The sequence below is a fragment of the Python bivittatus genome, unplaced genomic scaffold (assembly GCF_059951505.1).
Source record: "Python bivittatus isolate LINGU-HERP-01145 unplaced genomic scaffold, Pbiv_v1 ctg000020_np1212, whole genome shotgun sequence".
Lineage (NCBI taxonomy): Eukaryota > Metazoa > Chordata > Lepidosauria > Squamata > Pythonidae > Python > Python bivittatus.
Window position 1 is genome coordinate 104,289,771 of NW_028277030.1, and position 25,170 is coordinate 104,314,940.

The following is a 25,170-nucleotide window of genomic DNA, read 5'->3' on the forward strand; positions in this document are numbered from 1 at the left end:
AATTTCATGTCACTTGAAGCTGAAACTTCATTCTTTGAAGATGTACTTCCTCCAACTATATTACTCAAGTTGGCTTTTGGTGATTTTTCTTCTTTAACATAGCACACCACATAAAATTATCCCCAACTTTCTCAATAAAAATGTTCCCCTACTTCTGCTTTCACTTACTAAAGGAACTAGGTGATTTGCCTAAAGGTTCAAGTTAACATAGTTTTAAATGCAGATATCAGCCACTTCTTTTTCTCTCCCCTTTCCCTAGGATCTTTTATTTACCATTTTGCTTGATAAAGAACATTTGAGAACTTGAAAACTTGCTCATTAGGTTGTGACTCTGAGTTAGGCTAATAAAGGTATTGTCCTAATATGAATTATGGACTGAGTGAAATATATGAAACTCTTTAATACCATTGGTCCATCTGTTGTATATTGTCAATGCTGACTGCATATACTAAGGCATCACACCTTGGCCAATAGACCCATGTTTTTAAGGGCTATCCATTATCAAAAGGGAACCAATGTCCACATGCAACCCTGAAAATGACAGGTTGATCTCAGTTTGAATCCAAGGAAACCAATCAATGTTATGATAATTCAAGTCTGTGCTTCAACCAGAATGAGAGGAATTGGAAGCTAAATAGTTCTATGATGACTTGTAACACCTTGTTGACACAACAAATACAACCTCAGTAGTATTCCATATGGTTTTTGGCAAAGATAAATAATACATCAATGGATCATGTTCAAAAAATAGAATGCCTAAAGAACTCTGGTCTGAAATATATGACATAGAAGGTGAAGTAAACAAAAATAACCCAAAATGCAAAAAGCAAGAGAAGGTGAAACGACCATCTGCTGATACATTGGAAATATCTGAACAAAGGTGGAAAGCAAAAGACAACTGGAAAATTTGTCTAATTAAATGCAGAGGTCTAGATCAGAGCAAGACAAGACAAGGAGCTATATCTAAATAAGCAAAGCAAAGAAATTGGGGGTGGCAGTGCATTGGGCTGCTCCCCCTTCTGCACATACAATCGAACATAAAATATTGACCGCTAAATACTGTATTACTGGTTTTTAAAAAACTAAAAACTTCACAGGGCTGTGCAACAGGATAAGAAGAATGCTTTGCAAAGTGCATTGACAATGCAGCAGTAACATTTGTACACATGAAATTCATAATACCTGTCTCTGCTTGCTCATTCATTAGGGGCCTTACCCGAATCACAGTTTCTCTAGTGCCAGGGGAAAATGGTTTATAGGCCTGCAACAAGGGGCACCAAGTTAGATTGGAAATAGCAAGGCAGCCTTAGGCTTCACAGAAACAGGAGAGGCCATTCTGTTGCTCTTCCTCTTTAAATGCACTTGCTTGTGGCCACAACTGTTTCATTCCATCTAATAGGAAATAAGAATAGGATAAGAATAGTCTTATTCCAACTAAGAATAAGAATACTGCAGTTTCATTCCATCTAATAGGAGAGCCAGCACACATTTATAACCTAATAGCATAACGCTAAGCAATTTTGTTCAAAAGCCCAGCCTAAAGGGCTTAGTACATACATACTTGGCTGCACTGTAAAATGCCTCTTTTTATATTATATGAGGCAATAAGATGAAACTATTTTTGTGAAAGAGAATGCCTTACTGCGTCCTATTTTCATTTAGCCTAAGTCCGTAAAAAAGGACAAAAAAATAAATGTTGAAGATGTAGTAATCAAAGTATACTAAATACAGTTACAAAACAAAGTGCTTTTAGACTGCCTATCCTATCTATGCCTCTATGATCCTACGCTTGGCAACATTTATGACGTGCGAAAGTCGTTTCCTTCCATCAGCTTTGAAACAAGACAGGCTGCTGCGAACCAACGAAGCCGCTCGAGTTGTTTTCCCACCGATGTCTGCACATGCGCACCTCTTTCTTCGTCTTCATAAAACTGAAGAACGAAAGGGGGCGATCGGATGTGGGCGTGACTCCAGGTGCTTTTTCCTGAGAGCTAAGCCACGCAAGAGGCACATCGGACGGCGAAGGCCAGTCGGATACTCCTGGATATGTAAAGGACCTCAGATAAGGGGCGGGGTTAACGCTGCTGATTGGCTAGGCCGGGCAGCAGAGCGCCGGAGTGGGAGTGAAGGGGGAAGAAAGGTCAGTGAGGGGGAGGAGCCTGATGCAACCGTTTTGCTGCATGGGGTGGTTGGGGGCGGGGCGTAGGAAGCCAGCGAGACTACCTGAATCTTCCCTCCCCGACGCCTGTGCGGTGGGCGGGGCCCAGAACGGTGGGCTGGAACCTTCACCCTCGCTTCTCTGGAGCGTCGGGGAGCCGCAGTTGCGGATGGGACGGCAGGTGAGGGCGAAGCGGGCGGGGGGGTCGCCGCTGCCTTCGTGCGGGCTGTCTAGAAAGACTTCGGGGCAGAGCGCGCCGAAGGGTTGGTCCCTAGTCCTCAAAGTGGAGGCGTGGCGTGGGTGGGTGGGTGAATGTGGGCCGGGGGTATAATGACGCGCTGGAGGCGAGGATGTGTCAGCCCAGCTTTGTGATGTGAGGGGTGGGCGGGGGGAAGTGATGTGGGAGCAGAACGTCTAAAAGGAGAAACCGCCGCCTGGGTGCACGTGCACCGGGTGGCGCGGGGAAGCCGGTGGCGTGCGCTGTAACTGCCGATTTCGGGAGCAAGTCTGAGGGTTGTGGCAAGGTGGGGGCGAGAGATGGATTGTGGCGATGTTTGCGTGCAGCTGCGGGGCAGAGAGGAAGAGAGTTGGGAGCAAAAGCAGACACAGCTGGAATGCTTCCGACTGTACAACAGCGTTATGTAACGGGCTTTAGGAAGGGGGAGAGGGGGCTGGCGTGCTTTCCTCTGAGGGAGGTCCCCCCATCTCGGCTGGCCAGCTGCATCTGCATCAATTTCGTTGTACAAATAATTAGCCTCTTATCTTTTTTATTACGGCCCAAGTCTTTAAGTCAGACTTGAACTCCCAGCGGCCGTTTCCATGTCTGCCTAGGGTGTGGAAAGAAGGAACAATTTCACTGAGTAATCAGGTTTAATAGATGTAACGTCTTTAAAGTGGGGTTTTTAAGGTAAAACTGCAAAATAAGAATAGGGAAACAGATTGACGTTGCAGTTACAAGTAGTTTTTCCTCTGTCCATTGGCTACTGATTAAGCGAAGTAGGGTCTAATTTGAGTTAATGGAAATATTGTCACATGTATAAAGCAGCAAGATAGAGCAGCTTTCAGTCCTAGTACCTTTTTTCTATTTGGGGGAGGTAGCCTGGTTATTTCTTTAACTGACCAAACTTTCTGTGGCCAGAATTTCTGTTGATTAATAATTTTCTACCAATATCTCCTCTATTAAATGAGTAGACACTATAACATTATTTTATCATGTTTATTTTGAAACATCCAGAAATACCATTCACTGGTAGAACAGGAAAATTCTCTTAACCTATGAAGATTAATAAATGCCTTCCATGTGGAATTAGAAATCTGTATTTCTGAGAATAATTAGATTTTGTTATTTCTTATGTATTACATTTATATCCCAGTGCAACCAAACAGCTCTTGGCAGTTATCACAATATAGGATATTAGTTTTACAGGCACATGCATCATGCTGAAACTTTTTAACAGAAGTGTGGGTTGCAGCTGGTAAAGCCTGTGCTATATTTAGTAGTGCATGATAAGAACCTAATGGTGCTTTATGCTCTATACAGTCTAAAACATGCACAACTACTGAAATATATAAACCACTTTTTTCAGCAGACTTTGAATTCTTTAGTCACTAAGTGGAATCAAGTAGACATAGGGCTAGCACATTTAAGATGTGGAATCTGTTATTCCATCCTCCAAGGAGTGAACCAACTCACTGAAAGATATCCAGTAAGTGAAGAATCTGAGCCTAGCTACATGTGGCTTGACTTCCTTCAGATAACCTACATGCAGCTGGTGAGCTTGAAAAGCCAAAACTTGTTCCAAAGGAAGGTGTGACTCATAGCCAAATCCATCAAGGACAAGCATCTCACAGATTGAAAGTGAAGCTGTTCTATACAGAAATAGAAATCCAAAGCTCTGTTCAACAGAAGATGTACCATGAAAGTCAAAGTCTTACTTGGCTTTTCTTTTGTTACAATGCACTTATGAAGCTCTATCAAATATTATTGGAGTATCTTTTTGCTAATAAATAATGCTTACTGTATTTACAATGTACAAACTCTGTGTTTTGGTAACTTAAGTAAATATTTCTGTAAGCTACCCAGAGTCATTGGTGAGTGGACAGCGTTAGAAATTAAAATAGTAAATAAATTTTACCATTTCAAAGATTCTGGATAGTGTACAGTACTATAAAAGAGAATTGAAAAATGGCCACCAAAGGAGCCTTTCCTTATTCCCAAATTTACCTGGAAAGAATTAATTATTCTAATGAGGAATTCCAATAATTTATTATCTTCAGAACTGCACATGAGAATAGTCTTCCGCAGTTTACAAAATTCAAGCCATTTTGAACTTTAAGGATTGTAAACGTAAGGAGTAGGGTGGACTGAAAGCAAAACAGAATGATAAAATCATGTCCTGAAGTTATGTATAATCCAGAGAGAAGTAATTTTCAAAGTCAATAATTTGCCAAATGTACATTCCACTCAGCTTTGAGAGATGAATGCTAAGATTTTATGCTGGAATGTGCAATATTCTGCATCATATACTTTTGAGATACCTGATTTAATTATATAGCTCACAATATTGAGATATATCCTGAAGTAAAGAATTGTGATATAATATGTTCTACCAGGGAAGTAGCTAGCCTTATAAACTTATTAAATAAGTAAATAAAGTTATGTAGAATGTTGAACATTTTGCCTTCAAAGTAGTAGTGAAATTGGACTCTATCAAAAAAATTAGGTCAAAGGACAGAAATGGAGGTTGCCTTCTCATTTTATATATCATTTCACCCATCTGTTGCTTAAAAATAGCAGATATCCCCAAGTATATGTAAGAATGAAAGAGAATTGACAAGCTCTAATTATGTTTAAAAGGTTAATAGTTTTTTGAGTAATACTGAATTATTTTTTTTTGTATTTTACTGGCAAATTTTGCTTTATGTGTTGTTGCAATGCACTGAAATCGACTCATTGACTTGTGAGGTTCAAAGAATATAATTCTCAGATGCTTTACAAGTCATTGACCCAGATCTACTTAAGTTAGTACATTGGAATGAATCAAGCTAATTAGAACTGTCCTCTAGAAATGTAGAAAAATTGTGCTTTTCAGAAGTTGTCCTAGTATATTTTTCTGTATTTAACTTTGAACAATTTGGAGATGTAGGATCATGGAATAGCAGTGCTAAAACAAAACATATGCATTCTAAGACACCTGGAAAGAAAAGGGGGAGTTTTCTGCTTCATCCAAGGCCTTTTTTTCCCCAAAAAGAAAAGTGAAAAGAAATTGATTTTCAGATATTTTCTTTTCATACAATACACAGAATGTTTGTGAAATAAATTGATATAAATTTAGAGATATTTCTGCCAGGTCATGAAAGAAACAAACGAGTGAAAGGTTAGAGAACCTTATGTTTTCTTAAGTCCATGAAAATTATAAAAATAAAAGGACAGAAGACTATTCTATTGTTTGCTGCTAAGAAAACATTTCATTTGAAAAAATGTGTTTTCTGAGTCTCCCCCCCCCCCGTTTTTTTATGAGCATTTAAGAAAACCACACTTCAGAGTTCCCTTCTATACCGGTAGTCCTTGCTAACTGACCACTCGTTCAGCGGCCATTTGAAGTTACAATGGAGCTGACAAAGGAGACTTACGACCGGTCCTTGAAGTGACTGTCACAGCACCCCTGGGGTCATGTGATCATGATGTGGGCACTTGGCAACTGGCTTACACTTATGACGGTTGCAGCGTCCCGTGGTCACATGATCACCATTTGCGACCTTCCTGCTGGCTTCCCACAAGCAGAGTCAATGGGGAAGCTGGCAAGGAAGGTCGCAAATTGCTCCAGTGTCACTCGCACCCTCCCATGCCCAGCAGCTGCCAACCCCAGCCCCTGCACTTGCAATGGTCACTCACCCTCCCTAGCCTGGCAACAGCCAGCCCCACTGCACTCATCCTGCATGCTACATATTACCTGCCTGCTGGCATGCTAGCAAGCCACCTGGGACTTGCTTAACCTGCAATCCTCACTTAATGAGGGCAGTGGGGAATGCTGAGATTGCTGTGACTAAGCAGTGTGGTCACATGATGTCATGTTTTATAACCGCATTGCTTAGCGACAGAAATTCTAGTGTCAATTACTGTTGTTAACCGAGGACTACCTGTATACAGCAGAAGTGTTCATGGTCCATGAATTATGCTGTGTTATAGATACATTTTCTACAACTGAAATATCTTGGCAGATTCAAAGCTAATAGCAGCTGAATAGTGATATGATGCCAAAGTACGGTATTAAGAGTGATATGTCTTCTTTAGTGCATTTAACAGGTGTTTTTGCAAGGGGAGGTCTTTGAGTCAGTGTTGACTCCTAGCAACTGTCTGGACTAGTTCCTGCAGTTTTCTTGGTAAGATTTTCAGAAGAGATTTGCCTTTGCTTTCTTTCTCTTGCTGAGAAGAAGTGACTGGCCCAAGGTCACTCAGTGGCGTCATGCCTAAGGCAGGACTGGAACTCACAGTCTTCCTAGTTTCTAGTCTGGTGCCTTAACCATTACACAGAATTAGCTCTTGTGCATTTAACAGTACAACTATTTTTCTTTTCCCATGAATGAGAAACACTTCAATTTTCCCTGCATGAAACCTATGCAAGTTTGATTTTTTTGTAATAACTTTATTAAATTTTTAAACAAGAAAGATAAAAACTAACAAGAACTAATATTTAAGATAAAGAAAGAAAATAGAGAACAAAGCCAAAAGTGCAGAAAGAAAAAAGAAATATAAAGAAATGGCTTCCGTGTTTCTTTTACAACAGTTGTAGGTATAAATTTAAATTGAATTCTTACTCTAGGGTTACAACGTAACTTTCATTTTTCTATCATCTAATATTTTTTCTAATCATCAAACCCATATATCATAATTTCATGTTTTTCTGTTTCATGCAAAAAGTCCAAAAGGGGTTTCCAATCGGCATTGGATTTAATCAGTGTTTTTTCTCTAATCACAGCTGTCAATTTAGTCATCTCGGCAGACTCCATCATCTTCATGATCCACTCTTCAATTGTGGGTAATGTTAAATCTTTCCACCACTGTGCATATAAAAGTCTCACTGCTGTTACCATATATAAGAACAAAGTTCCATGAGTTTTTTCCAGTTTTTTGTCAATCAGTCCCAAAAGAAACATCTCTGGCTTCAGTTGTATATCAGTCTTTAAAATCTTCTGAATTAATGTATGTATTTGGATCCAGGTTTTTTTAGCTTTTTTACATGTCCACTAAGCATGATAAAAAGTCCCATCTTGTTCACGTTTCCAACGAAGTACCTTTATACATTTTAGACAATTTTTTCTGCTGAAAAATACTAATGATATATCATTTTATAAAAATTCTCTTTAAGATTATAACATATAAATTTCAGTCCTTTCACCCACATATTCTTCTATTGTTCCATTTGTATTTATTTATTTATTTAAGCAATTTATACGGCCACCCAACTTACAGTGACTCCGGGCAACTTACAGGAATAAAAATCCCAATTTTTTAGCCCATTTTATCATGCATTCTTTCACTTGTTCTTCTTCTGTTTCAAATCTCAGTTAAAGTTTATACATTTTAGCAACGGCATATTCATCATTTGTACCTAATCTTGTCTCAAATTCAGTCCTACAATATTCAAAACCAAAAATCCTTTAATTTACTTTAAATCTTTCTAATAATTGTACATAGGAAAACGATTGACACATGTATCCCTCTGATGTCAAATCATCTCTTGATTTCATTTTGAATTCTCCCTGGGAAAATTCTATTATATCACCATAAGTTAACCATTTATGTTTAGTTATCATTTCTCTTCTATAATATGCTTCTTGTGGTGATAGCCATAAAGGCATTTTCAGACACAATCTGGATGTATATCTATTCCATATTCTCAATATGGTCCATCTAACAAAATTGTTTTTAAAGTCAACAATAATTTTAGCTTTATCATACAATAAATAACCATGCCACCCAAACCTCAGATTATGTTCTTCTAACTCCAATAGTCTGCTGTTTCTCAGCATCACTCACTCTTTCATCCAAACTAATCAAAAAGCTGCAAAGTATAGTTTCAAATCAGGTAAACCCAAACCTCCTCTTTCTTTTGCATCTTGTAACACCTTATATTTGACTCATGTTTTTTCCCCTGCCACACAAATTTAGATATATCTTTCTGCCACTGTTTAATTGGTCATCATTTGTCAAAAGAAGTATTGTCTGAAACAAAAATAACATTCTAGGCAAAATATGCAAGTCTGATTTTCATACTACTTGAAAGCATTTTTATCTTGACAAATGCTGTAGATTTTCTGTCTGTCTATCATATTTATATAGCCACCCATTTCACAAAAAGTGCTTGGCTCATACAGTAATTTCCCACAGAATAGTTGGTGTATGTTCACAAAGAATGATGGTTTCAGGTGATCAGCAGCAATAGCTCTATATTTATATAGAGATAGTAATCATATCATCCTTCATTCTATCCAAAATCATCCCTACATATTACTCCATGATACTATAAATAACATGAAATACTGTTCAGTGAGAAATAAACTTTTATGTTTTTTTTGTTTCATTGCATTTTTTAAAAAAATACACAGAAAACAATGAACAAAAATAGCTTAATATGGTTTTATTTCTATAAAATCACATCTGGGAAAAGTATTTTATTATCCACATTATTGAAAAGTGTCCTTAAAGTCTTGTCTTTTGAAAAGTAAATATTATTTAGTTAAAAATTAAAACTGTAATGCTGTTAATGTTAGCAAATCTCTGAGGCAGAAAAAGTAACTGTCCTTTGAGAAACCTTTCCTACACTCTGGTCCCCAATTCTCTACAAATAGTTCCTAAATTTCAGATTAATTGGAACAAATTTGTCTTGAAAGATTTGGCAGGGACTATTAAAAGGAATAGAGTACGTAAACAAAAAAATAAGAACTTCAAAGAAGTCTTCTCTTTGAAACAATGGATATCTAATCACATGTCTCTTATATTTTATGTTGTTAGCAAATGTTTTCTTGGCCATATACTCCATAATTTTCAAGCAACGTGAAAACTAAATTTTATTTAGATAATCACAGGAAACTAATTTTCAGACTTAAGACCATATGCAATATTATATTTGGATTTAGATTATAAGAACACCTGTTAACCCTGTGCCATATTTTCAGTTAATAATGCCTTGCTAAGTAAAGTTTCTTTCTACTGCCTTCTAGCTTAATTTCAAACCTTGTGACAAAATTCTAATATTTAGGAGTGATGAAATGATTTGTATGATGATGCAACAATTTCTGAGTTCACACGGTATTCGAAATATTTGGAAACTCTTAAGTATTAGTATATTAGTAAGTAATAGAAATAAGTATTACACTGGCAAAGAATGCTTAGAGTCATGGGTCAATTTGATGAGATGTTTTTTAAAAATCCTTTTTAGCCAAAGGTGGCTTTCTAAAAGATGACCATAGAGGATCTTCCTGACCCTTCTGAAGAAGGAGTTTCATTGACTAGAAGACACCAGTATTTTATCTCAGGCTCTGAAGATTCAGTCACACATTCAGTCTCTGCTGCACCAATGCCTTCAGAATATGGTAAGAATATTTATAGAAGGAGAGAACTTACAGAGCTGTTTTCAAAATATTGAATGAATGGAGATTGATTCCAAAGGAATGCTCAGAACTTAAAATATAATGAATCAACGTTCTCTTTGAAAATATTACAATTCTCTTCTTGTTTTAAAATGTGCTATATGCTAGATATTGTAAGTTATCTTTCAATAATAAAGAATAGCTTTATTATCTAAACAGTACACAAAATATGCATGTTGACAAGATAACACACATCTTGGAAAGTCATGGGGTTTCCCACAGAAAAAATATTTTAGCGTGAAGCATATAAAATTGTTTCCCTACCAGGGCATCAAGAGCAGTTTTGAGTGCCATGTGAAATATTTGTGCAAGTGTCATGGGAGCCTGTTGTACAATATTTTATATGCCAGTCATGTGAAAAAAACTGATACAGTATAATAATAATATATTAGAACTTATCTCCATCTTGGGTATCTTTTCTTGCTGCAGTTCTAAAAGCAAGCAGGCAAATAAATAGTTTTATTTAGTTGTAAGCTCTCACAAAAACAAATTATCTCATATTTATATATAATTAATTAAAGCATATTGTAATTAGATAAGGCAGTTCAATGAATAGATATATAATTTAATACAAAATTAAACAATGTTATGTTAATATATAATAAATAAAATATATTTGTTAAACTGAATTAAATCTAAGAATGAAACTGAGAAAGAACAAAAATAATTGTAGCCACTTGCTTAATAATCCTAAGAACTAGAGTGACTAAAAAATAGTTTCTGGTCTGAAGATCAGTTTATGCAGAGCTTCACACTATGTTGGAAACACCTGTCTCTGACTATTAACTTACTCAAAAGATCAAATAGATTAATGCAGATGATCTTCTGACAGGTTAGAATTGCAACAATGAAATGTAAGCGATAAAGAACTTTTGAATATCTTTCTTGCACTGAAGCAAATGACAGCAACAGAAATGCTCCATTATATATACTTTTTGTATAGCAAGATATACCACAGCCCATGGTTTCTGTTTTAAATTAGTATACCAGAGAACTATCTTGATTTTACTCCAGGAGGACAAACCTCTGTAAGAATGCTTCTCTGATTATCTGTATGAAGTCTTTCTTTGCCTGTTCTTGTTCACATTGGGAGAAATATCACTCAGAGAAGCTAAATTTTTGAAATAAGGCTGAGAATTTTGCCAACTAGAAATTATTTTGTTGATATAAGTCAGGTTTTTTTTCCATATTATGTAGTTTAAATAGCCTACGTCCAGACAAGGGTGTAAGTTTCCATCCCTAGTTAAATGGATGGATTGTATCTAGGGATACCTAATACTGCTCTCATAATTGTGTTTTGATACTATTTAGTTGATCAAGAATTTGTAAGCTGCATGTTTTGGTCCCTTATATCTGGAGTTGTTATATGGTCTAACAGCTTGAGAATAGGTGACACTTTTCTGTCAACAGTGGTCCAGAACCTAAGATTTCTCCCCCTTTTGGCTATTAAACTTAGTTACTTAGGCTTATTGTAATAAATTGTCAAGTGGTTATCCTGGTAATAAAGTGACTCGTGTTTTTTTAAGACTGTCTGGGTATATGAAAATAAAATTGTTACCCTGCAAAGAGTAAAAGTGAAATAGATAATTTAGTGGATTAACAAAGTAATTAAAAAGAGAAGGGGCCATTCGCAACCTTATTTCCCATCTGTGTTTGTTTAGAGAGGACACAATAAGGAGTAGGTCTCCCCTAAAATATAAGGCATGGACAAGATATAGAAAGTGAAGGAAAAAATTACTCTGATGAAATTCTGTATAAATTGTATTGAATGCCACCATAATGTCAACCAAGAAAGCAAATAATTTGCCCTTCCTGATCTGTGTATATCTATTAAATAAATGATTTAAAATAAAAAAAGCTATCAACAATAGAGTACATGTATACCTCCTGTATGTTTTGCTTATGGTTCTGAAAGTATATTAGCCTCTGCCAAGATCTCTTAATTTTATGAAAAGAAATTGTGCATATATCTCAGCCACAATCTCCATCAAAGTAATTGTTCTTTAATTAATGGGCAATTACCTACTCCCACTTAAAAAACAAAATAAAAACCTATGAACCTTTTAAGCATGCTTTTAAGCTCCATATGCTTAAATTTCCATCCAGTGGAGATATGATCAGTCAATTTTTATAATAAAAGATTTTACAAAAATTAACACTACAAATCCAGGTTTATTTTGTATAATTTCCCATATAATCTATACCTGAACTTTATTGGAAGGTAAAGTGGTAAAAATAACTATTAATTTGATATCTGTAATAGAATACCAAGTGGGTGTAAGGTAAATTTCAGAGGATACATGTGTCTCCTCCTGTATTAAAGATAGATTTAAAATGACATATCTATTTGTTCTGGGAAACAATTGTTACTGCTCTGGTAAAATGAGATCTCATATCTGCATTAAGTATTTTCCAGAACTTAATTTGTTTTTTTTTAAGTTCAAATGCAGTCCATAATTCTGAAATAGCCTCATTTTATATTTCTAAAAAACAGCCCTTCCTGGCTAGCTGACAAGTTTGTCTCTTTTTTATGAGGTTCTTTTTTGGACCATGAATTCTAAGACTACATAGAATTCTTCTGTTGTCAGGGGCTACTAAATATGATGTAATATTCTTTATGACTAATCTAAAAGCTTCCAGTATTAATGGTCTATTCCAGTCAGCATTAGCTGTATGCATTTTTAAAACATTAGAGGTTCACATGTTAAAAGGCATTAAACTGGTTTAGCTAATTGGTCATTTCAGGGATTATTTATTTATTTATTTATTTATTTAAAGATTTATATAACCGCTCAACTTGCAGAAATGTGACTTTTGGGTGGGAAATAATTATCAAGTTAGTTATAAACCAATAATTGTTTTCTGGTGATAGCAGCTCATCTAAAATAATAATGTTTATCCAAATCTCTTGTAGATATCAGACTTATATTTTGTTAAAATTCAGGAAATGATGGTGACCTTTATGGGTGAACCATCCTTTTATATTCCTGGATAGAATTTGAGAGTTTCACTACTGAGGTAAATAGACAGTGGATATTATGAATTTTGCAATCTAGATTTCTGCAGAATTGGTACATTAAAACTTTGGTGAGATCCTGAAGATTGTCTTTTGTAATAACCAAGAATTGTTTTAAACTAAACAAAGAGATCCATTACTAAAGTTCCATAAATTTTGTATTGATGTACCATATCAGAAATATCCTTATCCCCATTTTCACCCTCCATTTTATTCAGGTCTCCTGTCTAGATGGTGTGTTAAAGGTATGCACTAGATCTGAAAAAATCTAGAATCAACTTTTGTTGAGCTGCTTTTGTCTGCTTTTTTATCTTTTATCATTATCTCTGTGGTCTGGTATGGACCATTATAAAAATGCAACACAATTCCTATTATTGCCCAACACTACTTAAAATCTTAAATTACTTATTCTGACCCTCCATAATAAATATTTCATCAAACATTCTTTCAGTATTTTACTCCAAGATTAATGTTGCCCTAAATAGAAGGACTAAGCCCATCTTATCTTATCCTTCTAGTTGTAAATCATTCCACCTCCAGCATTTTTAATAGTATTTTCACTTTTACTTCCTGATTCGTTTTTCTCTCATAAGTTCTAATTCATTCTTCCGTTCTTGTGGCTGAAAAAAAGCAAAATGTGCTTTTAACAAACCTTTTAAACAAATAAAACAATAAAGCAAAAAAATATTTTAAGAGTTGTGTTAGAACTTAGTTTAAAATACCATAAAATAGCTTTTTTCTTATCCTTGAATAAAAATAAATTAAATGAATGTCTGTATGAGAAATGTGGAAATATACTTTCAGGGTGCCTAAGCTGGGAAGGATGGCATGCTAGAATTATGAAAGCTCGATGGATGACTTTGCTTCAACCTAAGACTTTTTATTAAGCATTCTGATAGAGCATTTTGGAAGATTTATACTTTCTAGCATTTTACAGATGGAATATTTGTATTTTTTTAGTATATTCTGTGTATTCATCCCCATTTTACAAATTGCTACATTATTTTCTGTTTAAATATCCAAGAATTTACAAAACTCCTTGAACTGTAGACATCTTTTAAAAGCAAAATGGCTGTACTTGCATGACATATAAAGTCATTTTATTATAATATTTCATGAAAGTGGGATTTGCTTTTTTTTAATATATGAAACGATAGCTTATATAATGGCTGGTGTGGGTCTTCCGGGCTGTGTGGCCGTGTTCTGGAAGTTTTGTTTCCTAATAGCTTGTATACTTGATGCTATGTTTGTCTGTGTGTACACATATATTTATAAGCGTATTAAGTATGAGCATATAAGAATTTTTCAAAGGCTTCTTCAAAATCTTACCTAAAACATCATATAGTAATATGAAGACCATCAGGATTCATCTCAGATGTGAGATAGGCTATCATTTATTAGCTACCCTTATGTATCTACTATTTTTTCCATATTTTTTTCTTATCACAGAAAATTTTGACACAGTAAGGAAGGCAAGTTTATAATTATAATAATAATACAATGTTCTAAAAAGTAAGGAAAGGAAAATACTTAAAGGGGGAAGGGTTTTTGCAATTGCCCCTTCTTATTAATCATTTGTCCTTTTTAAAAATGTACAGAATTCTCATCTACCAAAGTAAGAAGTGGTGTTATTATTATTAAAAGATGTTTTCCATTGTAACAGTACAAATCAAATACGTTCTTGAGCAGCATTGTGAAAATGACAGTTAAGGATTTTGAAATTTACTAGATTTGATTTTGTAATAAGATTGTCTATAAAATAGAGAATGGGCATTTCTAAAGGACATTAAGTTGCAATCCTGGAATCTTGTGTTGCTGGCATTTTTGGGGAAAAATTCAGAATAATATGATGGTTTAGTGCTAGGAACAATTTAAATAGAAGATTTTATTTATTTGTGATAAGAGCACAAAGTTTTTAAAAAGTTATCTTGTACTCAAGCTTTATAAAAAATAAGGTGCTGAGCAAGCAAGGAGCATCAGTTTCAGCACTGAAGAAATGCAAAAAGGAAAGAACAGAATATCTGGATGCTTCAAGATGGAGGGTTGGGGAAGGGGCAGGATGAAGGCTGCCAATTCAGCTATATACCAGACACATAATACAGCCAACAGATTCTCAGAAATGTGGATGGTTGGTTGTAATTCCAGTTGTAATTTGTAGTAGAAAAGCAATGGATTTTAACATTTAAAATCTTTTTCTCTGAAAATATCCCTAGTTAAGTTCCTGTTGTTTAACTACCATTTTCTTAAGCTGCTCAGCAAGTTTATCTGATTAGCATTACTTAGTCAGCCCATCTTTTATGCATTTTTTTTTTAATTGGCTGGTTCTCCTCTAAGTCCTTTGTGAGAAAAGAACTTAATATATAAATAGCCCTGCAAGGTCATGCAGAAGGCCATGTTAATAAGAATTGTAGTCTAGCACATCTGGAGGACAGCAGGTTGGGGAGATTTGAAGATTTCTGCAAATGTTTTTTCCCATTTGGAAAAGGTAAGAAATGCTACAGAGTCTTTCCCATTCTCATTGATCATTCTTATCACTCTGGTTCTGTGTGGGAACTTTATGCTGGGGATGAGGCAATTACCAAAGCAGATCTGCTTAATTAGAAAAATCTTTATTGAGCCAAGTGGGATGGTGGTTAGTTTTTAGTTGACCTGTTAGACATTGTGATGATGACTGTCCTAACTCTGCGTTCACTAAAAATACTTAATTGTGCCATAAAAATAATTCAGTTCAACAGTACAGCTCTTTTAGTGTCAATAAATTTATTTGTTTATCCACTCCAACAGCTGTTGATATTGATAGATTTTTATTCAAGCAACATCCTTAAATATTCCTGACAGCAAACATAGTGAACTAAGATATAAACACAGTAAGTTCTGAATAGATAACAAAATTTTGGAGACATCTTAATTAGGTTTTTGATGAGAAGCTTTGTGACAGAGATTCTACATTATGAAAGTAAGTTAAAATGTTTGTACGTAGATTTTTGCCCGCCCTCGTTGTTGTTAGTCCAGTCCTCCAGTATTTTTATTTAACTGACTATAATATGGGCCTAACACATAGAACTCCATGACAGCCAGATCCATAGATGCTTCCCATTAGCAGATTCTTGTCTAAAAATTAAAAAGAGGTGCTCGCTGTTGAATCCAAGAGTGAAAGAGTCTAAAATGGTTTATATTTCTTCTCCCATTTTTCTTTCTGCATAGTTAGAATTGTTTGAAGAGAGTCATTATCCTACCTGTAGCTTCAGATAGTTGTTGTTTAGTTTAAAACACTCCCCCCACCCCAAACCACCACACACGTGCATCCTCTTCAGGGGGAAGTCTGCATAATAGTAATTTGGTCAAAAGTGTTTTTGTATTGCACAGTAATTTGTTTTTCTCTTTTGTGCTTTGAAGTGTATGTTACCACATAAGAGTTCCACTCCTGTCTCCTTAAACACTGATGATTCTTTAGATTTTTAAAATATCAATAAAACTATAGTGTTTTTTAAAAAAATATTAATAAAACTATAGTAGGCATTTCTAGGAAAGTTCTAGTGCCGTCATTTCGTCTTATACTCCTTAATGTATCTACACACACACATGCACACACATACACATGCCTCATGCCTCATATGAGGCATAAGATCACGGGTAAACTAGCTGCGGTCAACTCTCAAGACCGATTAGTGGAGCAGTACCATCAGATAGTATGCTGGAAGATGCCAATAGAGCCTTCACAACAATCCCTACTACCACCATAACTCAAAGCAATGAACTGGTATATGCTACAGCCACCATAATCCTGGAGCTGCTTGGGTACATGATCAAGAAGAACAGCAGTATATGCCCCCCTGGAAAATGAGGTTGGAGGTTAAGATCAAGGTAACTTGGAGAGAAGTTAGTCAGCTTGTGGAACTACAGAAGTGTGTGAAAATTAAGGATAAGACTTGGCTACTGAAAAAATACAAGGGCTTGACTCCATCTGTAGCCCTAGAGACTGCTAAACAAAGGCTCATAGCACTGGCTGCCAGGCTAAGGAGATACACTAGAAAAGCAGAGGCCAAGAAGATAAATGCCCTATTTTCCAAAGAACCATCGAAAGTGTACTCCCAGCTGCAGTGCAACAACACAGCAACAGCAGAAACTGAACAGTACTGGAAGAACATATGGGAGAAAGAGAAGATATATAACACCAGTGCAAAGTGGCTGCAGGACTTGAAAGCAGACCACAGCAATCTCCCAGAACAGAAACCAGTCACTATCACAGTAGCAGATATCCAACAGTGGGTCAAGAACATAAAGAGCTGAACAGCACCTGGTCCAGTCATGATCCATACCTACTGGCTAAAAAAACTAACAGCAGTGCATGAATGCCTAGCGGTACAGGTAAACCAGCTGCTAGCAGCAGGCTCCCACTCAGACTGGCTAACACAAGGAAGGACAGTGCTGATCATGAAAGACCCCCACAAGGGAACAGCATCATCCAGCTACTGGCCAATAACCTGCTTCCCCGCAACATGGAAAGTCCTATCAGGTATCATAGCCACTAAGCTACAGGAACATATGGGCCAGTACATGAGCACAGCTCAGAAGGTCATTGGGAACAACACCTGAGTCTCAAAACACCAGTTACTCATAAATAGAGCAGTCGCACGAGACTCAAGGTCTAAATAGACCAATCTGAGCACAACCTGGATTGACTACAGGAAAGCCTATGACTCAATGCCATACACATGGATCTGTGAATGCCTGGCACTATACAAAACCAAAGGTACACTAAGAACCTTCCTGAAGAACTCAGTGGGACTGTGGAAGACAACACTGGAACTCAACTCAAGACAGCTCACACAAGTGGCCATCAAGTGCGGCATATACCAAGGTGATGCACTGTCCCCGCTGCTGTTCTACATTGGCTTAAACCCCCTCAGCCAGATAATCACAAGGACTAGATCCAGATATAAGTTCACGAGTGGAACTACTATCAGCCACCTCCTCTACATGGACTACATCAATCTATATGCTAGGAGTGAATGAGACATCAACTTGCTGATCCACCTGACATAGATCTACAGTGAGGACATTGGGATGTCATTTGGACTGGAGAACTGTGGTCGGATGGTAGTAGAGAGAGGGAAGGTAGTTAAGACTGATGGGGTAGAACTACCAGCAGGCCACATAACAGACATAGAGACCAGCTACAAGTACCTTGGTATTCCACAGTCACATGGGAACCATGATGAGGCAAGGAAGACAGCAACTTCCAAGTACCACCAAAGGATAAGACAGGTCCTGAAGAGCCATCTCAATGGGAAGAACAAGATCCATGCCATCAATACATACACCCTGCCAGTCATCAGATACCCTGCCAGTATAGTGAGCTGGCCAAAGCAGGACATGGAGGCTGCTGACGTGAAGACCTGGAAGCTCCTCACAGTGTACGGAGGTTTCCACCCCAAGTCCAACACTCAGAGACTGTACACCAGCTGGAAAGAGAGTGGATGGGGTCTGATGAGTGTCAAAGCCACTGTCCTGGACAAAACCCACAGCATCCAGGAGTACATCAGTAAGATGGCACCCAAAGATGAGCTATTAAGAGAATTCCTGAGGCAGCAGCAGACATGGGAGGAAATTTAAGCAGAGGAAGTGCCACTGCAAGAGAAGCACCTGCATAGGATGTACCATTGCCAGATAGCTGTGGTGGCTGACATTGGGAAATCCTACCAGTGGCTAGAAAGGGCTGGACTAAGAGATAGCACTGAGGCACTGATTATAGCAGCACAAGAACAGGCACTAAGCACCGGATCCATAGAAGCAGGGGTCTACCACACTAGACAAGACCCAAGGTGCAGACTGTGCAGAGAGGCCTCAGAGATAGTCCAACACATAGTGGCAGGGTGTAAGGTGCAGGCAGGAACAGCATACACTGAATGGTGCAACCAAGCAGCTGGCATTGTGTACAGGAACATCTGCACAGTGTATGGGCTAGACCCTCCCAAATCCAGATGGGAGATTCTACAGAGGTTTGTGGAGAATAACAGTGCTAAGATCCTGTAGAACTTCCAGATCAAGATGGACAGGCAGGTACTGGCCAGTCAACCAGACATTGTGGTAGTAGGCAAGGACCAGAAGACAGCAGTGGTGATAGATGTAGCAGTGTCAAGTGACAGCAGCATCAGGAAGAAGGAGTATGAGAAGCTGGAGAAGTACCAGGGCCTGAAGGAAGAACTAGAGAGGATGTGGAAAGTAAAGGGCAAAGTTGTCCCAGTGGTGGTAGGAGCACTCGGGGCTGTTACTCCTAAGCTGGGAGAGTGGCTCCAACAGATCCCAGGAACAACATCCGAGCTCTCTGTCCAGAAAAGTGCAGTGCTAGGAACAGCTAAGATACTGCTCAGAACCCTCAAACTCTCAGGCCTCTGGTAGAGGACCTGAGATTGAGAAAAGACACATACCACCCATAGGGGTGAGAAGGGGATATATATATATATATATATATATATATATATATATATATATTAATAAATAAATTTGTAACTCTTCATCCCCTCTTAGTTTACAACCAATGATCTCTTCATCTCATATCCCATCTCTTATCTATAGACAAGTCCATAAAGCATCCTCTTTTCAGTCCAAAGTCAGCAGAAAGTCCATTAAGGGTTACCAGAAATAACAACATATCTTATTTTAACATTGATCAAATAAACCAACCTTATATTCCTTTCTTTTACGTCTAACAGTCTTAATCTTTAGTCCACTCAAATAATATTGTAGAATTTGCTTTCTTTCCATTTCTTCTGTGTCCCTTCTCACAAGATTCTTCAAAGCTTTAACAAGCCTCTTTTGTAAATCCAATATAAAACATTATCCAGGTCACTCTCTTGGTTTATTATTTGTATTTCTGTTTTGATTTTTAAAACATTAACTGGTTTGTATGCGTCAGTGAAACATCCTTTTCGATGTCATCCTCGTAGCCTGTCATTTGTAGATCCATTTTTGATGCCATCTCTGTGTTGTCAAACAAAACTTGTTACTCCTTAATGGATTTTCTATGTTAGGAAGAAAGATTTTCTGTAGGAAAATATGAGAGGGTAACACATAGAGACTGCACATCTAAATATATCATAAAACATTGTGAATGAAACAGTGGAATTGTGTAAAAAAAACTATCTGGAACACTCAACACTTCTCATCAAATTAGAGAATCCCTTATTGGCTGCATAATAAAGTATTTTCCAACTGTGGATCGTCCAGATGGTTTACACTTGAACTCTGTTTCCTTAGCCAACATCTTCAGGGCACTAGGTGGAGAAGGTTTGTTAGGATGTATATACCTTGACTAAAAGTGTTTTAAAAATCTTTCTGAATGTTTTTTTGCAACTAAATCTTTCTTTTGTTTCTGTAGAGTTCTCCTTTTTCGATCCAAATGATACAGCATGCCGGGAAATTCTTTTCAACCCCAAAACTTCTGTGTCTGAATTATTTGCTATCTTAAGACAGTGGGTTCCCCAAGTTCAGCAAAACATTGATATGATAGGAAATGAGGTGAGGCATTTACTGATTTCCTGGGTATATCTATAAATCTAATTAATTTTTACTTTGTGTCCTCACTTAATATATGGAAATATCTCTTCAACTTTTCTGTAGAATACAGTGTTAGCAAATGTGTCATTATATCTGCATCCTTATTGGTTAGAAATTTAAATAACTTTTTTTCTGATCTGCTAAGAGCAGAATGCTCTGTAAAAAGTGCATTAAGGGCTACATATCTTTTTAGGTTTACATGATTTTGGCAAGTTCTTTTAAGTAACTTAGTACTCTACAGAATATAGAAATTGAACTGATGAAATGCAAATTGATGATTACATGAACCCAGGTATTTATATCGTCATTGCTGTGAAATATATCAGCTAACTGCTCTGGCAATACAGTAAAGAGTAATTTATTATTAGGCATCATTATGAGAGTGATATATTTTACCTTCCAGGAAATAAGAGTTGCTGCATCAGAATCATAAACGATGTAATTTTTTTTTAACAGATCATTAAGAGAGGCTGTAACGTGAATGACAGAGATGGCTTGACTGACATGACTCTACTGCACTATACTTGCAAGTCAGGAGCTCATGGTATTGGTAAGGAAAGGAAGTGCAAATTTTCTGTGGCTAGTTTTTATAGCAGTAGTAGTAGTAGTTGTCTTTCCTATCTTTCCCTGGTTATGTTGCCCCATGCCAATATAGAGAGAAATAAAATATCATGCCTCTTCAAATGACTTATCTGTAAGATTCTAAAATATTGCAAATTCCATATCTCTCTGTGGCCAAAAAGGGACCGCTTCTACCACTTTGAACAGTTTGGAGCTTCTGTAGCAATGACCCTGTCTTCTTAGGCCATTCATGAGCCACATGTTTTCACTAGCACCTCATTTGCACCCCAGCACCCCAAAAATCACTGCTGAATTTCAGTGCCCCCCAAAAAGTCATGTCCCTTAGTGATATCACAGCATCACTGGATAATTTCCTGTAATCTTTTGGGTGGATGATAGGATAAATTGTCCTGATACCTCAAATGTTGCTTTAAAATTCATGGAGACTTATGCATACTTATTGTACTGTAATCACAGAATTTGTTTGTGTGCTACCTTTTGTCTCCAAACTTTCTAAATGGAATTGTTGCTAAGCTGAAATAATCAGATTTCCATTTCCATTTTCCTATTGTTCTGTAGCTTTGTGGCCTCCTACACAGCGACAATTTAAAATTAATGGAGTGGAAACAGGCAGAAATTTTTTATTTTCTCATTTGAAAATCCTAGAAAATAATAGAACTACATGTCAGTACATGATACAGATGAAATATTGTAAAATAATTTAACAGTTGAATTAAATAGTTTTAGTCCTAATTGCTAGGTATAAATAAAAACAATGGTTTTTGTCCACTGAAGTCATAGCATATGTATAATTTCACTAATATTCTGGTCAGATATCTTTTGGCTTTGCTCCTTTGATTATGAGACTTGCTCTACCGTTAGTTGATTATCCATTAGCCCTCTGTCGTCATGAGCTAGAACAGTGACAAGTGATGTGTTAGCCATTATTATTGTCACAACAACTGTTACTCCAGCATCTGTGCAAGGGAGGAACTATTGGTATTTGTAGGTCTGTTCCTCTTGTATGAGATCCAGAGGAGCCTGCAGTGCTTCTACTGTATTAGAACAGAAACAATCAAGACAATTTAACTGAAATCCAGACATTGGAAGCTGCATGGCATATCATAAAATGTGTACAAGGAACTGTATTTTTCTGTAGAAAATAAGGCAAAACCCAACCATCATTTTGCTGCAAGTATTTGTAGAACAGTCTTCCCAATTTGACTTTTTCCAGATGTATTGGGATAACAGTTTTCATCAACTCCAGTCATTGGCCATATATATGTAGGATCATGGAAGCTGCAACCCTGTGCATCCAGAGAGAAAGGCCAATATAAAAAGTACTATAAAACTTTCTTGAGTATTTTCTTCATTGTTAATGGTAGTTACAATATGATTAACCTCCATACTCTGGTAAGGAAACATCTCATAAGGATTGGCTATGTGGAAACTTGCCAATCTTCTTTGGAGACAGTCTTCTATTATCTAGTATGTTGTGAAAGCCTATCAGGAACTCACAAAACCACATATAAGCTGTCTTTTCAAAATATCTGTTTTGCAGGGGATGTGGAAACAGCTGCAAAATTTGCGTCTCAACTTATTGACTTGGGTGCAGATATCAGTTTGAGGAGTCGCTGGACAAATATGAATGCTCTGCACTATGCTGCCTATTTTGATGTTCCAGAACTCATTACTATCATTTTGAAAAATGCAAAACCAAAAGGTAAATCTTGCCAGATGTAATACCAATAAATAAAATGTTCCTTTCCCTTGTCAGTAAGACTGTTTCCAAAACTACATCTCCTTGAATGTGAGGACAGTTTAAAGACTTAGACAAAGATGTATAATTTGATGATGTAACAATACTGGCTAAACAGCCCAAATAATCACACCTGCTTATCAATGACTTACAGTCATTTTAGTTGTAGTACATTAATGTCCTCATGCTTTCTGTTTTTCCTGTCTATGCTGTTACTGGCAATTGGAGGGGGTAGAAAGGGAAAAGGAGATGTTTTTCTCTTACAATGGTTAGATAGCGAAATCATTGATACTTACCATGCATGTGTCAAGCTGAACATATTAGTTACTGAGATAGCTATAGCTAACTTTTAAAAGTGAAACAATCTAACTCTAAGATATATATCCTACAATGAGTAAAGAAAGAAAGACTAGAAATTATATATATTTTATCAGTACTTATAAATACATATACTTTTTTTATACTAAATATTTGAATTCTTATTTATGCTGTCAGTTCCTAACATTCCAGATCAGTTGCAAGTATTTTTAGTGGAGATTTTGAATTACCATATGGTTGAAATTTTCTTAGTGTACAGATATATTACATTGTAAATTACAAGGTAAATCATTAAAAAAGCAACTGGGATAAAAATGGCATTCATTTCAGAAATTATGCCTTAATAATATTTGTTAGTCAGAAAAGATGGAAGATCATATGAGGCCTACCTTTGAAGTAGATTCTTCAGAGAAAATTTGAGGTGGACCTATATATTATGTGCAACATATTAATAATTTTGAAAACCATATCCTTCTTTATTTTCCTAATAATGTATGACAACACATCTTCCCTTCCTTGAGATGACCATTTTCATGTTCATGCTTAATGGAGTCGTCACAGACAGGAGATGTAGAAATGCTGACATCACATTCTTCTATATTTGTTATTTTAAAAATTTTAAGCATTTCCTCTGAGTAGCTCAATCATAGAATAGTTAAGGTCTTATCCTCCACACTCCCCTTTAGTTTTCAGAAAGATACTGAGATTGTGGAATATGGGAATTAATGGCTGCTTTCTGATCATCTTACGAGGTTTCATGTCAAGTTGAATTTGACAAATAGAATTATGATCAGTTCATTTATTCATAGTTTTTTACTTTGGGTTTCAGCTTGAAGCTGTGTGAATTAAAACAGATGGAACAGACTATTCTTTCCTGCTCCCTGTTCTTATTTTGCTTCTTCCCAAACTGAAAAATACACTGTACTCCTTCAAAATTTATCAGAATTTCTACCACACTGATAAATTCAGCTTCTCTGCTTCAGTAGTGTAATGATTTATATTACCAGCTTCTTGTAGCTTTTGCTTTGAGGGATGTGGATGATGAGGAGTAAGCATTCCAGCTCTTCATGTCTCCAACAAATGATCAGAATGTCTTTCTCTCTCTTCAAACATATCAGTTGACAGTGTAAGATTAGCCATATTGTAAGAGGCTGACAGTGTGAATTAGTTACATGGTAGCAATCACACAGAAGAATATTCCCTATGAGCCCAGACTGCTGAATATCCTCCCTATGCAACCATTCATGCTGTTTGATAAGATTAATTTGTTTTTTTGTAAAGCCTGTATGTTTACATAGAGGGCGTATTGGCTCATAGAGGATGACTTGAGCAAGTTCTTCAGTGGCAGACCAATATCAGCAGTCAGTAACAACACGATTGTTGTGTAAAGTTAACAGCCATTAGGACTGTCAGTAACATGTAGCATTTTCTCTGATGCTAAAAAGGTTTGTTGCACCTTGTTCCACATATTCTTTTGTCTAAAGAAAAGGAGAAATGTTTATGTAACATTGAAAGAGAAGTTTACTTGCTTGGTTTCCAAAAGATTTAACCAAGGAAAATAAAATCTGGATGAAGTTTCAACAGTGTGTTTTTATTTGACCTATGGCATTCATTTGAATATATCCAAGAGTTTTATCTATAAATAGAATGTAATTAAACTTGTGGAGTAGCATTTCTCTATGCTAATTAAACCATTGAAGTGCAATTGTTGGGACTTAAGTTGATCTTGTCCAGAAAGTTAGAGTACTTACACATTTACAAGTTTAGCCATGCAGAATGTCTGATAAATGTCATCAAAGTAAAGGATATTCAGATGTATTCCATCTTTAAAAAAAAAATGCTTTCATAATGGCATACAGCCAGGAATGCAGGTTGCAAATGTGGGAATTGACATTTGAAAATACAGAGAAATGATCCTTGGATTTCTTTGCTATATTCTTGTTTTGCAATCTCAAGTTTATTCTGTTTTACCAATAGAAGAGAATATCTGTAGCTCAGGGTTGAACTGTGGAGTCCTTGGGGTTCTCTGAGCTTGGTTGTTCTCTTGCAAACGTTTTGTTACCCGGCTAGGTAACATCTTCAGTGCTAGAATGGAGTGGGGTTTGCTTATATACAGTGGCTAGAATGGAGTGGGGTTTGTTTATA

The 25,170-nt window shown here is 36.5% G+C and overlaps 1 protein-coding gene across 9 annotated transcripts in view; it reads left to right on the forward strand.

Annotated features, from left to right (window-relative positions):
- The first annotated feature begins 1,952 nt into the window (after positions 1–1,952).
- CLIP4 (CAP-Gly domain containing linker protein family member 4) overlaps positions 1,953–25,170 on the forward strand; it is a 57,983-nt gene continuing 34,765 nt past the window's right edge. The window contains exons 1-6 of one of the 9 annotated variants that reach the window (XM_088145765.1): positions 1,953–1,974; positions 7,138–7,197; positions 9,601–9,754; positions 20,209–20,348; positions 20,844–20,937; positions 22,510–22,671. In XM_088145765.1, coding sequence (XP_088001891.1) covers positions 9,622–9,754; positions 20,209–20,348; positions 20,844–20,937; positions 22,510–22,671 — 529 coding nt within the window. In that variant the 5' untranslated portion in view covers positions 1,953–1,974; positions 7,138–7,197; positions 9,601–9,621. Of the gene's footprint in view, positions 1,975–2,028; positions 2,141–2,201; positions 2,340–5,714; positions 6,542–7,137; positions 7,198–9,600; positions 9,755–20,208; positions 20,349–20,843; positions 20,938–22,509; positions 22,672–25,170 lie in introns of those variants that run through there. The other 8 variants (XM_088145770.1, XM_088145762.1, XM_088145785.1 and 5 more) reach the window with 8 other exon arrangements.